We start from the raw sequence: 13,143 nt of genomic DNA on the forward strand, positions 1-13,143 counted from the left end.
CCTCTCCCCTTGTACCTGCCCCAAGACACCTCAAGGAACAGCAGTGCCTGCCACACTCTTGAGTGAGTAGAGTCCAGCTCTGTAGGTAGAGATGAAGGTTCTTCAGCAGCAGGAGACTCATTTCTTCTGAACTGGATTGCACCAAGCCAGCACATCCCTCTTTAAGAGGGGGCATTTTGGTCATCTTTTATGGTTTTGCTTCCACCGCACCGTGCAGAGCGGCTGCGCGGGGAGAACCAGGACAGTGTTACTTTAAAAGGAAAGATCTGTCCCCATGTCAGAGTGGACAAGAAAGCAGCTTACTGAGATTTCCAGATGAGCAGCTTCATATGCTGATGCACCAACTCAAAACGATCAGTGCCAGCCCTACTGCTACATTTAACCATCTCTACACATGCCAAAGGACTAGCTGCTGGCTTTGCCAGCCTGCCCAAGAGAAAAGGTGTTTTCAGACTAGATTTAACTTCCTTGATCTGCACTTGGAGTTCTCCTGGCAAGTTGTGACTCAAAGTACAGCTAGAGAAGCCTTTTTGCTTCTATCTTAATGCTTCCTGACTGGTCAGAGCCCTCAGCTCTTGCCGAGTGCACAGAGACAGACATTTCACATGGGGAACTGCAACTTTTGGTTTAAACATTTCCCTGTGACAGTGTGTAACGAGCATTTGTGCTCACGGGAGTATGTTACAGCAACATAATGGAATTTATTTAGCTATAGTTGAATAGTTTTAAGCTATAAAAAAGAGCCTGAAAAATGCAAGCAAACTCTCAAATCACAGCAGCCCTATGGCATCAAAGATTCCAGAGGAGATGGGAGCGCTGGTCTCATCCTGCAGGCTCCTTTCTGTTCCCAGCCAAGACAGTGACCAGGAACAGGAACTGTTTCTCATCAAGACTTTGCCTGGGTTGACACCTGGGATGAGAAAAGGAAGGAGTCATTAAGCACAAATGTTATTTCCTTGAGGTATCCTGCCTGTGGGAAAAGAGGTTGTGTTGTTTCTGTTTAACAGTTGGCATATCAAGATAACTCCCTTCATCTCCGGACTGCAAGGACAGCTAACCAGTGCCCAAGGGTGTTACACCTCAGCACGTAATTCTTCCTTGGAGCTGCCAGCTAACAGTCCCAAACACACTAAGCTCACCTTTGAAGCAGCAAAGACCCACATCTTTCCTCGTTCCTCCAGCCACGCTTGCAGCTGTGAGCTGACGGAGGCAGGTTTAGCACACCTCCCTGCCCGACCGTGAGCAAGGACAGAAGCAAAGCTCCTGTGTTTTCCATAGCTACACACAGAGTCAGAATTCGTTCTCCCCTCTGCAGCAGTTCTGCCACTGGGTCAGACAGATCCTTCCTTCTCAGATAACCTGCTTGGGTGACAGGAAATGCTTTCCTCCTGTCCCCCAACCGATTTCAGAAATAACTTCGCTGAGGGCGGCAACAAGAGGTGGCAAACCTCACCTCAGTCTCATTTTGCAGGTACACGTTGAATCTGGGCTCAGGCTAAATTCTCTAAATGACCAACCAGGAGAGAGCCTTGCTCCCTCTCCCCGTGCAAACTTGAGAGAGCAAGTAGCAGTGACAATTCATGTGCGAGGTGCGTAGCTGCAACTCCCAACACAGCGATGACCATCTATTATGCGTTAGCTTAGTAGGTAGATACTGACGGGGTAGTTGTCTTGCACCTCCGTGCTCTGTAAGAGGAATCAAGTCCTCGAACTCATACAAAGGGCCCTTGCTAGAACTTAGCTGTGCTCTCTACAGGGGTTGAGCACCAAAGGAGAAAGCACAAGTCATATTCCCGGCACTTAGGTGAGGCCTTACCACTGTTAGTTGTCCATTTTTAGCTTTAAAGACCTGAGGCTCCTGCCCAACGGTAAACACCATTGTCCCATCCTTCCCAGAGCCAATGCGAAACTGGAGGCTGCAAATACAGACAGAATTACTCATTAGAGTAAAGCCTATCGCAAAGAAAGCATCTAAGTCCCCTTTATTTCTGTTCCCTTGGCAAATCTCGTTAGATTAGAAGATCAGAGCCCTCCAGCTTAGGTAAATTTCCTAAACAATTGTATTATACCACACAACCCAGAAGGGTTTGATGAATGAAACATGCCTGCCTGGTCCGGGCATTTAAATTTTCCTTGTGCAATTAAGCACTAGAAGATAAGCAGATCTGACCTGGAGAAAACCACTGAACACACAGAATCTAATTACAATTGAAATGCAAAGACCAGAGAGAAAAGCTGGAGCAGAAGTACAGGTTTCATATGCCAGTTTCAATTCATGTAGAGATTTGAGAGACAGACTGCATCCACCTGCCATTAGGCTTGGTGGCGTGACTGAGAAGGCTCCTGTGCTCAGCAATCACATTTCAGGGCCTTCTCAATCTTTTAGGGAGAAAAGCATTTATCCTGAAGTGACCCACAGGCTCAGCCCAGCAGGCTTTCCTCAGAGCTGGTGCTAACGAGATCTGTTGTGAAACCACTAAACCTACAACCTCACGTCCAGGTCACATCAGCAGAAGCCTGAAAAAAGTGTTTTTAAAGTACAGTCACCTATAAAGAAGTTTGGGTTTTAAGCAGATGGATCATGGGCAGGTCTTAGAGCAGAGCAGCACACCTAGCAAGGTGTAACCACAGCCACCATGGAAGCAAGCCTCGTTAGTGTGGGAAATAGGTTGTAATGATTTTGAATATATTTTCTTGTTCCCGTGCATCCCATCTTGTTTCCCCTCTGCCTATGAAAGGAAGCCATGAAAACAACTGTGCACAACAGACCTCTAATCAGTTTAGGGCACTGTCTGCTGGGGTGATGTTATAGTTTTGACTTAAGTAGTCCAGGCCTAAAAGTTTTTGAAGCAGGTTCTTCCATAAAATACAGCCTGCACAATACTACCCATTCAACTTCCTTCCTTACCTTCCCTGCACAACTTTAACAAGGTTTTGCTTATTGGCCAGCATGCAGAGTTTAGTGATCACCTCAAAGATATGCTCACACTGAAGTATCACATCTCCCTGGAAACAAAAAAGAGGCAGTCAGTCATCTGGCATCGCCCTAGCCCATAAGGGCGCATAAGCCACGTGCATTCAGAGAAACTTCTTCCTAATGCCAGAGCAGTGACTGCTGTGCAAAAGGGACCGATAACTACACAGCAGTTAAAACAATCATGTACAAGTTTAGTTTGTTAAGCATCCTTTCCAGGGACAATTTAGGATTTACAGTGACTTTGGCTCTAAAAAAAAAAAAAAAAAAAAGGAAAGTGAAAGCTTTCATGGTGAGACAGCAAGAATATAAAGGCCTAGCTGATTACAGAATTAGTAAACATCAGTAATTGTGTAATCCCAGTATTTCATAGGAAAATATTAGAATTGTCAGCTACAAGACCTTACTTCTAACCACAAGCTCACAGTAGCTACATTTCAATTTTCTACCTTCTGTTTGTTGTCCTCGGGAACATGAATGACTACAATCCCATCACTCAGGTTACTGGTGGAAATACCTTCAAAAGAAATCCAAGAATTACAGGAAAAACTACCAAAGACAGTTCCACAACACCATCATCATCTTCCCAGTTTTCAAAATACCTTCTGAAGATCACTTTCTCATCCACTTGTCTATAACACATTTCCAACAGTGATTATTTAAACACGGTGCATTAGTTGTTTGCTCCATACCTTTCCATGCTACCTTTGTTTTGGTAAGGGAGGAAGGAGAAAGTGTATATTCTACCCCTGGACTGTAGTTCAGAGAATGTCAGGATTAAAAAACATGTATAAAATGGGGTAGGAAAGTTGTTTGGTTTTTTTTTCTCCTCTTTATTTCAGCAGAAAGTGATGTCCTCCTGCATTTAAGTATTTCAAAGAACTGTATCCTCTTACTCATAATTTATACTTCAAGGAACTGCACGCTGACACACAGACCCTTTATCCATCCCCCAGGAAAACGTGTTCTCAGGTAGATCATTGCTTCAAATATCTTAAAAGACCAAGTTTCAGAAGTTCATCTTTCCACCTCAGGATCACTGGCAGAAAGGGAAGCCCCACGCTGACCTCCACCATTACCTTTCAGAGTGGCGTAGTCTATTTTCTGCTTGATCTTGGCCATTTCCACCACATATGCTGAGGACTGGGTCAGAACAAGCAGCCGGTCTCGTGCTTTGAACCCGTTCCTGTCATATTTTATCACGGGGGTCACATACTGAAAACAACGAGTTGGTATCAGCATTTCTCACTACCGCAGGGTCCTGTGCTGGAAGCAATTCAGCAAGGAGCAGCCCTGTGCCGCGGAGCTGCAGATCTCAGCTCACAACAGCTGCTGCCAACCTCTGCTTATGATCATCTGGGTTTTTTTTATACTTGGAAATTCAGATGGCAGAATCATGCTTTGAGAAAGATGGTTTACCTGTGCCCTCTATGCCATAACCATGGGAAGTGCAGTGCACACACCTGCACTTCTCCTGCCCATTACAGCCCAAGTAGGGTTAATGATGCTTTTTAAGCTTTTATTAAAAGGAATCTCAAATACTTTTTGTCTAGGTGCACTTTGAGACCTGTCTTCAATTTTAAAGCAAGGAAATACTCGCTACACTGCTATTCAGCAGCCTGCCCTGCCACATAGGCATGGCTGCAAGACAGCCTCAGACGTTACGGATCACCCAGTCTGCGTGACCGACCAGCTCCAGGACTCCAATGCAGCAGGTTCAAGGGCTGCTGAGCTCCAGCTGTCTTTCCTTTACCTTGATCTTCTCACCGTGGATGAGCTGCAGCACTTTGGGGTTTATGTCATTCTCTTCTGAGGAGCAAACCAGAAAGACAAACTGAGTGTAGGCGACAGACAGCCACCACTCCCACCAGCAAAACAACAGAGAGCTGTTGTTTTAATTGTCTTCATCCCATTAATCCTTGTCCCCTTGGTACACTGCCTTCTAAACTGAGGGTGTTCACTTCAAGCTACTCCTAAACCCATTTCAGTAATTATTCCTGCCTGACAAGTAATTCACAGTGGGAGTTACTGGCTGATCTTGGTTCAGGCCCTGGCACAGAAGGACTCCTGCTCAGAACCACCCAGAGATGTTTCCTTCTGCACGGTGCTCCAGCTGAAGCTCTCTGGGAGCTTCCAATAAAGACCCCAGCATCTCACCCACACACCACTGCTACCACACCCTACCCAGTCTCCCAGACCCCTCGCCCTGCCAAGGCACTACTTTTATCTGCTTAACAATGACTACACGGATTCCCAAGATTCACATCTCTCCTTCCCAGTAGCTCCAGTCCTTGGGACTGGATCCCCACAGCTGGTGATGCTGCACTGCAACACCCCCGCTCAGCCTCCCTGCTCCATCCAGCACAGCAAGGGTGGGTCCCGATCCACCCCAGCCCACAGGGAATTTTGCTTGGGTTTATGGCTGGGTCTGTCCCAAGAGGGATTCCAGGTGCCTCCAGTTTGAGAGCAAAGTCTGGCAGATAAATCTGTTTAGTGTCACTAGACATGACAAAGGAAGGGAACTCAAACGGTAGGGCACAAACGCAGCAGGTGATGCTGCCTCTGTCAGATAGGAATTTATCTTAGAAACTGAGTCTGTTTTGTCAAACAGAATTTTCCTGAGCAAGGAGCACATGGCCGAGTCCGTCAGGGGTTTGTTGTGCACTCACTTAGTCGGGTGTCCACGAAAGGCTGGTTTATGCTCTGCAGATAGCCCTCCTTCTTCCCTCTGAAAACCGCACTTGCTACCACTTTTTGCTGTAGCTGTTTTGAGAAGGAACAGCCGTTACCCTCTTAGAGTTTCTCCATCAGTAACATCAGCAGTTATAAAGCAGGCATCATTACTGCACAACATCATCCTTTTACTCATGCAATATCTACCTGACTCACGCTGCATTTCTTTCAACATCTCTAGGTTATTCCTGTATTACACCAAATAAAGGGGTAGTAAGGAGTAAACAGTCCTACGGATCTTTTCTTATTTATGGATCTATCCTAATTATAAGAAGTGCAGTTTTAATGCCATAAGATTAAGACCTGTACGTCTGTAGGAGCACTGCTCTGTACATTGCAAGTGCCACTGTAAAATACCTGACTCCAGGCCCAGGAACATTTGCTCAGCAGAAGGAGCAGTGCTGTGTCAGAAGGTGCAGTCTGTGTTTCAGACAGTTCACAGAGAGCAGATATCACACATGCACAGCGTGTTTTAACTCGCACATTTGCATTCCACATATTAGTTACCTGCGCTTTCCTCTCAGCAGTAACACCTCGGCAGTATTTCCTTACTAGGTTCCTAATGCAGAGTTTCTGTAGCATCTCAGATGTCTGCATTAAGGAAAAAAAAAAAGAAAAAAAAGTGAAAAAAAAAGTAGTGAAGCTGTGCAAACTCCTGCTGCAGTCTTAAGCAATGCTTGCCTGGTGCAAGCTGTTTCTAACATCTAGTCACAACTCCTTTAAGCTCCCCCAGCCCAGAGCCCCACCTACTAAAGAGCTTTGCACCAGAGAAGGGTTAATGCCCAGCAGCAGCTGAAGGATGCAGAACACCAAGCAGCTGAGTCATTACTAGAGTTACTAAAACCAGCAAACTCCATCTGTCACCCCCAGACGAGACTGCGGCACCGCACACGTAGCGTACCGTTAGCACTGCTCTTCACTTACCTTCCGTCTGAGCTTTCTAATTTCCTGGGCCCACCTCACCCACCCAGCACCGGCCACAGCCAGCATGGGATTGATCCGCTCTGGTCCCGAGCCAGGCTACGGGCAGGACCAAAGGGGCCATAACAAGCGTCAGCAGCTGTTTCTAAATGAGAGTTCTGCTGGAAGCAATTAGAGTTTGTCCAATTCATGCACTGAGGCTACCTGTCCTGCCAAAGCCCAAACAAGATGAAAAGCTACAAGTCTATCTGTGCTGCAAGCTTAAAACATTGTGGGATTAATTTTGTCTTTAATAGGATTCACGAGTTCACTTTTCTGTCAGTGCATCTTCCTTTCTATTCCTTAAAACAAAAGCACCAAACTCCTTCCTCTCCCTTGGAAACTTAAACAACAGCACCATTCCTCCCACTCCCATCCTCCCCCAAATACAGAGGGCCTCAGGGTCTTCCAAAGGCTCTGCCATCATGCCTGAACAGAGGACAAGCCAGCAGGAGACCACTGCTCTTTTCCTACATGAAGTGTGCACACAGGTGACCACAGAACAGAAACCGTCTTCACCCCTCCCGAAGCCTGCAGCAGCACTCACCTCTTCCAGGATGGAAGGAGGTTGAAGCCAGCTCTTGTCCAGGATGTTTTTTGGAACGTGGTCTCTGAGCTTCATCAAGTAGTTGTACTGCACAAGCTGCACAAATTCAATGTTCTCTGGACAAAGGGGTTTCTTCCGACTGATGAAGCCATTTATGAATCTATAGAACATATCCAAACCAGAACTTACACGTTACGTTCAGAAATCAGTGGAAATGAAAGGCAAGTCACAGAAGGCACACAACAGGCTAACAGATCACCAGTGTTAACTCAGGTACACTGTCACCTGTGTTACAGCAATGGAAATCCTAAGCTTTATAATATTCCAAAACATTAACTTTTTTCCAAGTTTTATTGACCAAAATACAGTGCTTTGGAGTTAAAAAGGAAGATCAGTACTACTTCTGATGGAGCATTCAGGAGCTGGGTTTATGGCAGTGGAGAGGGAGGACCATGCATGAAAAGAATGGACAGGCTCGCGAAGAATTGGTTTGGAGATCCCTTGTACCAATATAAACTAGCAGAACAACAGAAATTGGTGCAAGTCAGAGAATTCCTGAAGAGGTGACAGGCGTTTCTGATCAACCCCATCTGGCAACTGTCCTCCTAACTATAATGATAACTTAGAAATAGGTGTTAAGACGACTGTTTTAACTCACTCTACTGTCAGTACTCTGGACGCATTGTCCAGAGACCATCACCAGGCTGTGACCCACAACCCTCCCCAGGACCACCACGCAGTGATAGTTACTTCCTGATTATCTGAACCGCCCACGTCCTCTTCTTGGCCTCCTTCCGTGCCAGTGCTCCTCGCCAACAAGCCTCCAGCTTGATAGCTGCAAGAATTAATCCTTGTATTAGTATCAGAGGTCCTGTGCCACACTATCCTTTAAATTCACACAGCAGAAGTTGTAACTGGCTCTTTTGCAGCTCTTCCCATCGTTTAGAGTAAGAAGTTTAGAACTTTTTCTTCTCCATAATAACAGATCCAGCACTACCTGCACTGTAGAGCTGAACATCAAGGCAGTGATGTACTGTACACAGCAAGCAGCTCATCTCAGAAAGCTGGCCTTCGAGCCTGCAGCACTATTTATCACCCTGTCCACTGTGATAAGAGGGTTTGTTTCCCCAGCAGTTAATGAGCTATTCCCTCCGTGCCCCAGAACACCCCCACATGCACAGCAGAGGGTGCTGCCGCTGCACAGAGCTGCTCCCACAGCTGATGCCTGGGTGAGGCCAAGAGCAGCGCATGGTGTGAGAAGCTGAACAGAACTAAAGGGACCTCTGTGAATACCCTTCATGCAGCTGTCACCTGCACCTGACCCCGACACCCACAGCCCTGCAGGGAAGCTATGAGCGCTATCTGCAGCAACATGGATTCGTGACCTCCCAAAGCTACAACTCCTACTGGAAAGCATAGCCCTAAGAAGAGAGTCCTCAATTCCAGAGCCCGTACCTGCTTCTCTCTTCTTCTGGTACTCTCTCTTTCCACGGCATCCTTTATATTTGGCCTGTAGTCTTGAAACTGGCAAAAAAAGCAGAGGCATTGCTAGTATCTACAGGATCAGAGCATTCAGGAGCTGTGCTGCCAGCCATCAGACACCATGTGCCAAGGCACAGGAGGGTCTGCACAATCACCGAGGGACAAAGGTGCCAAAACACCAACAGGACCCAAAAGTAGCCCATGTAGGTAAACGTGCCTTTAGGCAGCCCCATGCATTTATGCATTTCAAGCAGGTACAAACAGGCAACACTAGGATGAGACAGGTGGTATCCCAATCCCAGGGGAAAGGTACTTAGCGCAGCTAGACATGGAGCAACAGTTACTAGTAGGACTGAGGAGCTCTAAAGGAGATATGCGTCTAGAATTCAAGCAATATAGCTAGCGATTTCTCCCCACCCTGGAAAAAGATTACTAAGTTTTCCTTGGACTCTCCAGATCTGTGCAGACCAGGGGTCTCAGATCTCACCATGGCGCATCTGCTGCATGAACCTGGAGCCCAGAAACACAGTGCACCCAGGCTCTGCTGCTTAGTCTATATATAGATAAAGGGAACTGGAACCATACCTAACAGGTGCTTTCTGAATTCAAATGCATCTTCCGTAGCAAACAGAGTCTTTGGAAACCGAATGAATATTTTGGTTCTGAAAAAGAGACCATGAACAGCTTATTCACAGTGAGCCATCATTTCAGCTGCCCTCACCAGGCTCAGAATCCTCCAACTAGCTGTAATACTGACAAGTTACATCTCCTTGCATAAACACTCTTCATTTGTCTAGCTGGCACATCCTGAAAGGGTGCAAAGGACTTGGCACAGGGTGGCAAGGAGAGGGGAAGAAGCAAAACACCAGTTACTGCACAAGGTCCCAGGTGCCCTGGAAGGTGCAGCGTGGAGACCTCTGCCTTTACATGACTTGTAATTCTCCACGCTGGGATCCCTGCAAGTTGCCCAGGAGCCGAGGATAAGCAGCTGAAACCCAGTGAAAACAGGTTTCCTTGTCTTAGCTACTATCCTAGATGTTAATTCATGGATTCCAACAGCCACAGGTTGAAGGTGACATTGGAGAGCCCCGCCTTGCCCCATGCCTTGTCTTTAGCAGGGAGGACAAGGTTGCGGTTCAGGAGTGGTTGCAAAAGGCAGTTAAAAAAGAACCCAAGCCTAAGACAGGCAAGTTGCCTCTGGCTGCCCAAGCATGCAGGGAGATCTGGAGCTGAAGCAAGGCAGCCCATCTCCCCTAACCCAGAGATGGAAGAAACTCAGCTGGATTCAGGCTTCCATGGAAACAGGAAGGTAAAAATAAAGGGGGAATTTATGCATCTGGGCTTTTTATCTGTCTCTGTGCTCATGTGCATTGCATACCTTTGGGGTGAGGTTACTTTGGCCTGTTTTAAAGAAACCATCAGGTTTGCAGACCCAGGCAGGTCCACCTCGTTCACACAGTCAAGCAAGAGCCAAGCTCAAGGGATCTGTTCACACCACTATGTCTTACAGCTCTCCGGGAAGGGCCACATGGTGGCCTGCAGTCAGACAGGACAGAGGATCAAATATGGCAAGCACCATGCAGCTGAGCAGCAGAGATCATGGCCAGAGAAAGGAAAGTTACCTTCCTAATTTGTATTCCTCAGGCTTGTAACCAATATGCTTGATGAGCCTCTCCACACCCTCAGCTGCTGGCCCATGCCAATGTGGCCAGGTGGCTGGACAGAGGGATTTATACCTGAAACACCAGCAAGACATCAACACAAATGACTTGATGTTTGAGGAACCCCTTCCTGAAACTCTCCTCCCCAAATTCCTATTGCTTTATTCAAGGCAGAAGATGCCAAAGCAGATCAAAATGGATAGAGACAAAAGACATAAAAAGATTATCTTTGATGCAGAAGAGTGTCTGCTGACACCTCCACATCTCTTATCACTATGACTTGACATTTAAACAAACCTTGCTCTGAAGCCCTCGTGGGAGGGCAGGTTTACCTGGCTGGAGGGCAAAACAGTTCCACTTACCTTTGCAAGAAGAGTTCATACTTCCGCCGATATGCGAAGCCGGCTCGTCTCACCCGCAAGTGCTCCATCAGGCCCAGGTATTTCACCTGATGTCGGATCAGATAATCATCAAACTTCCCTGCAGCAAGAACACAGAGTCACTGGTAAATACTGTTTGTGGAAGCTCACTCACTTGTCCTTGTATTGGGACAAATAAGGAAGGAATCAAATCCACAGTTACCCAAGGTGATGACTTTGCTGCTAGCTTAACTAAGATTTTTTATTTTTATATATACACACAGAGAACATATATATATGCTCTACCTAGCTACAAGCTGAAGTCTCCCTCACTTCATTCCTTTATCTCAGCTGTGTCTTCAGGCCAATGACTTACCAGGCTCCTTGTTCTCATTCGGTTTAATGCATCGGACATAAGAAGGCTCCTTGGACATCAGGATTTCTATAAGACTCATCAGACTGTTTTTGAACTGGGTTGCAACCTAAGATGACATTGAAAGAACTTTCTTAGCTTTGGAACTCAAGCGCTGCAGTAATTGAAATCAACTCATTGCCTGCATCATGTTAAAACTGTAAGTAAAAGGCTGACATATGCATTAGTACCACAAAGCTTTTGAAGCATAGTCAATCATAAGTTACCTGGACAGATTGCTTAGCTGGAATATTTGAACTCCTGCCGTACAGCTGGACACGCAAGGTAGCCCTTCAGAAACTAATACTGTTGGATGCTAGGCACAGGGCTCGTTTTAGAAGGATGCATTAATAACATTAAGGTATGTCACATGGCTTGCTGCTGTCTCAGCAACGTCACTGTTCAACTACCAGGAAGCTAGCAGGGGTGTAACACCAGCAAAAAAAAAAAAATCCACTGAATTCAGGACTAAGGACTGGATCAGTGGTTAAATCAAGACTTGGGAAGTTGAGTTTATGTTCAAAGTTAAGACTAAAGATGAAACTTACAGTCTCTGGTCTCCTCCTGTTGTCTAGTTCTGACAGTAAAAAGCAGTCTCTAATGATGCCATTTTTAGAGTTGCACAGCACCTGAAACAGGATAAGTGAAAAGCTGCCTTATTTAGCAGGGGTGCTATTCCTGCTGTGATGCTTCTCAAGTTGAACAGCACAGCTGTAAGGACATGCATGCAAGTGCCTAAGGAACATTGCTAAGTAGAAATATACATTTTTGTTTGCTACAGAGACTAAATAAATTTTCTGCAACACATCTCTGCTTCAAGCAAGGTAATTTAAGATAACAGCATCCCTTTTTTGTTCTTACCTCTTTCAGGTTTCTGTACAGGAGATCATTATTCTTCTCCAGAAATCCTGAAGAAAAAGGAGAGGGTTTAATTCTTTTTGAAGGCTGCACACTTGAACACAAAATCTGGAAATTTATATCCTCAAAATTCACACTGCGTTTATGTTTAAGACTTTCAAGTAACAATACTTTCAGAGGACAGATATTTTGTAATTCATCTTCACGTCAAGTTATCATCTACCACATTGGCTTAAAAGCTCAGGTGACTTCTAGACTGGCACTCTGTTCACACTCACCAACAGCACAGTAAGTGACTTCTCCTGCGTAGTGAAGGAGGCGGAAATCCACCCAGTCAATCGATTTCCGTGTTTTCTGGTCTGCAAGCTTGCGACTGCAGGGAAAAAACAAAACACCAAGAGAAAAAGCAGCAAATAGGCTTCCTCAGCTTGTAGAAAGTCACCTGCATAAAAAGCAGCTGTAGGAGAGCTGGGAGTCTATTTAATATCTGTTCTATCAACATGGCTCTGACTATACGGTTATGGCCCATAATCAGATTATCATCTACCTGTCCATTCTGAACAGCTAACAACAAAATTCAGTGCTGGAGAATGGAAGCCAGCTACTAGAAACTCCTCAAAATATCTGCAACCTATCCATTGCCATTTGGCAATGATCACCCTTTCCAGAAGTATTAAGATTCCCTTCTATAACATTCATTTAAATACATTCTCATTACCTACATGAGAAAAAGGATCACCAGCTTCCTCAATTTCAAAGAGAAACCAAGGGGAAGGATTGTTTGAGATTTTTGCCCTAGAACAAGAACCCAAATACAAAGGAAGAATCACAATTTTCAAGAATAGCAGGAAAATTTTAGAAAGCAAGGACTGCTGGAAGAGGGGGGAAAAAAAAGTAAAAGAGCAACTTAACAGTTTAAGTTTCAGCTTTGTAAGCAGTCACTAACAGCAGAGTTGTGTGTCATAACAGCACATTAGTACATCAAAATTTCCTTCCAAGAGTATCGCCAAGTACAGATCCCATTTAAGTAGTTCTAGCACTTCTATTTAAAGCTTTTAATCAGGCAGAACAGTATTAAGGCACATTGTGGTGACAAGGAAGTTGGCTACAAATTTTCCACTTGGCTGTGATGAACTTCAGAGATGTAGAAACGGTGA

General features: G+C 45.6%; 1 protein-coding gene across 1 annotated transcript in view; it reads right to left on the minus strand.

The window, feature by feature from the left end:
* Positions 1-678: 678 nt before the first annotated feature.
* MYO1H (myosin IH) overlaps positions 679-13,143 on the minus strand; it is a 39,249-nt gene continuing 26,784 nt past the window's right edge. Inside the window, exons 16-33 of the mRNA XM_075167545.1 lie at positions 12,265-12,359; positions 11,990-12,036; positions 11,677-11,757; positions 11,093-11,198; positions 10,720-10,837; positions 10,319-10,432; positions 9,282-9,358; positions 8,670-8,738; positions 7,965-8,049; positions 7,215-7,374; positions 6,215-6,298; positions 5,644-5,737; positions 4,728-4,783; positions 4,054-4,189; positions 3,424-3,491; positions 2,909-3,006; positions 1,817-1,916; positions 679-910 (exon numbers count right to left, since the gene is read on the minus strand). Of these exons, the coding sequence (XP_075023646.1) occupies positions 887-910; positions 1,817-1,916; positions 2,909-3,006; positions 3,424-3,491; positions 4,054-4,189; positions 4,728-4,783; positions 5,644-5,737; positions 6,215-6,298; positions 7,215-7,374; positions 7,965-8,049; positions 8,670-8,738; positions 9,282-9,358; positions 10,319-10,432; positions 10,720-10,837; positions 11,093-11,198; positions 11,677-11,757; positions 11,990-12,036; positions 12,265-12,359 (1,612 nt within the window). The 3' untranslated portion in view covers positions 679-886. The remainder of the gene's footprint in view (positions 911-1,816; positions 1,917-2,908; positions 3,007-3,423; positions 3,492-4,053; positions 4,190-4,727; positions 4,784-5,643; positions 5,738-6,214; positions 6,299-7,214; positions 7,375-7,964; positions 8,050-8,669; positions 8,739-9,281; positions 9,359-10,318; positions 10,433-10,719; positions 10,838-11,092; positions 11,199-11,676; positions 11,758-11,989; positions 12,037-12,264; positions 12,360-13,143) is intronic.

The sequence above is a fragment of the Calonectris borealis genome, chromosome 18 (assembly GCF_964195595.1).
Source record: "Calonectris borealis chromosome 18, bCalBor7.hap1.2, whole genome shotgun sequence".
NCBI lineage: Eukaryota > Metazoa > Chordata > Aves > Procellariiformes > Procellariidae > Calonectris > Calonectris borealis.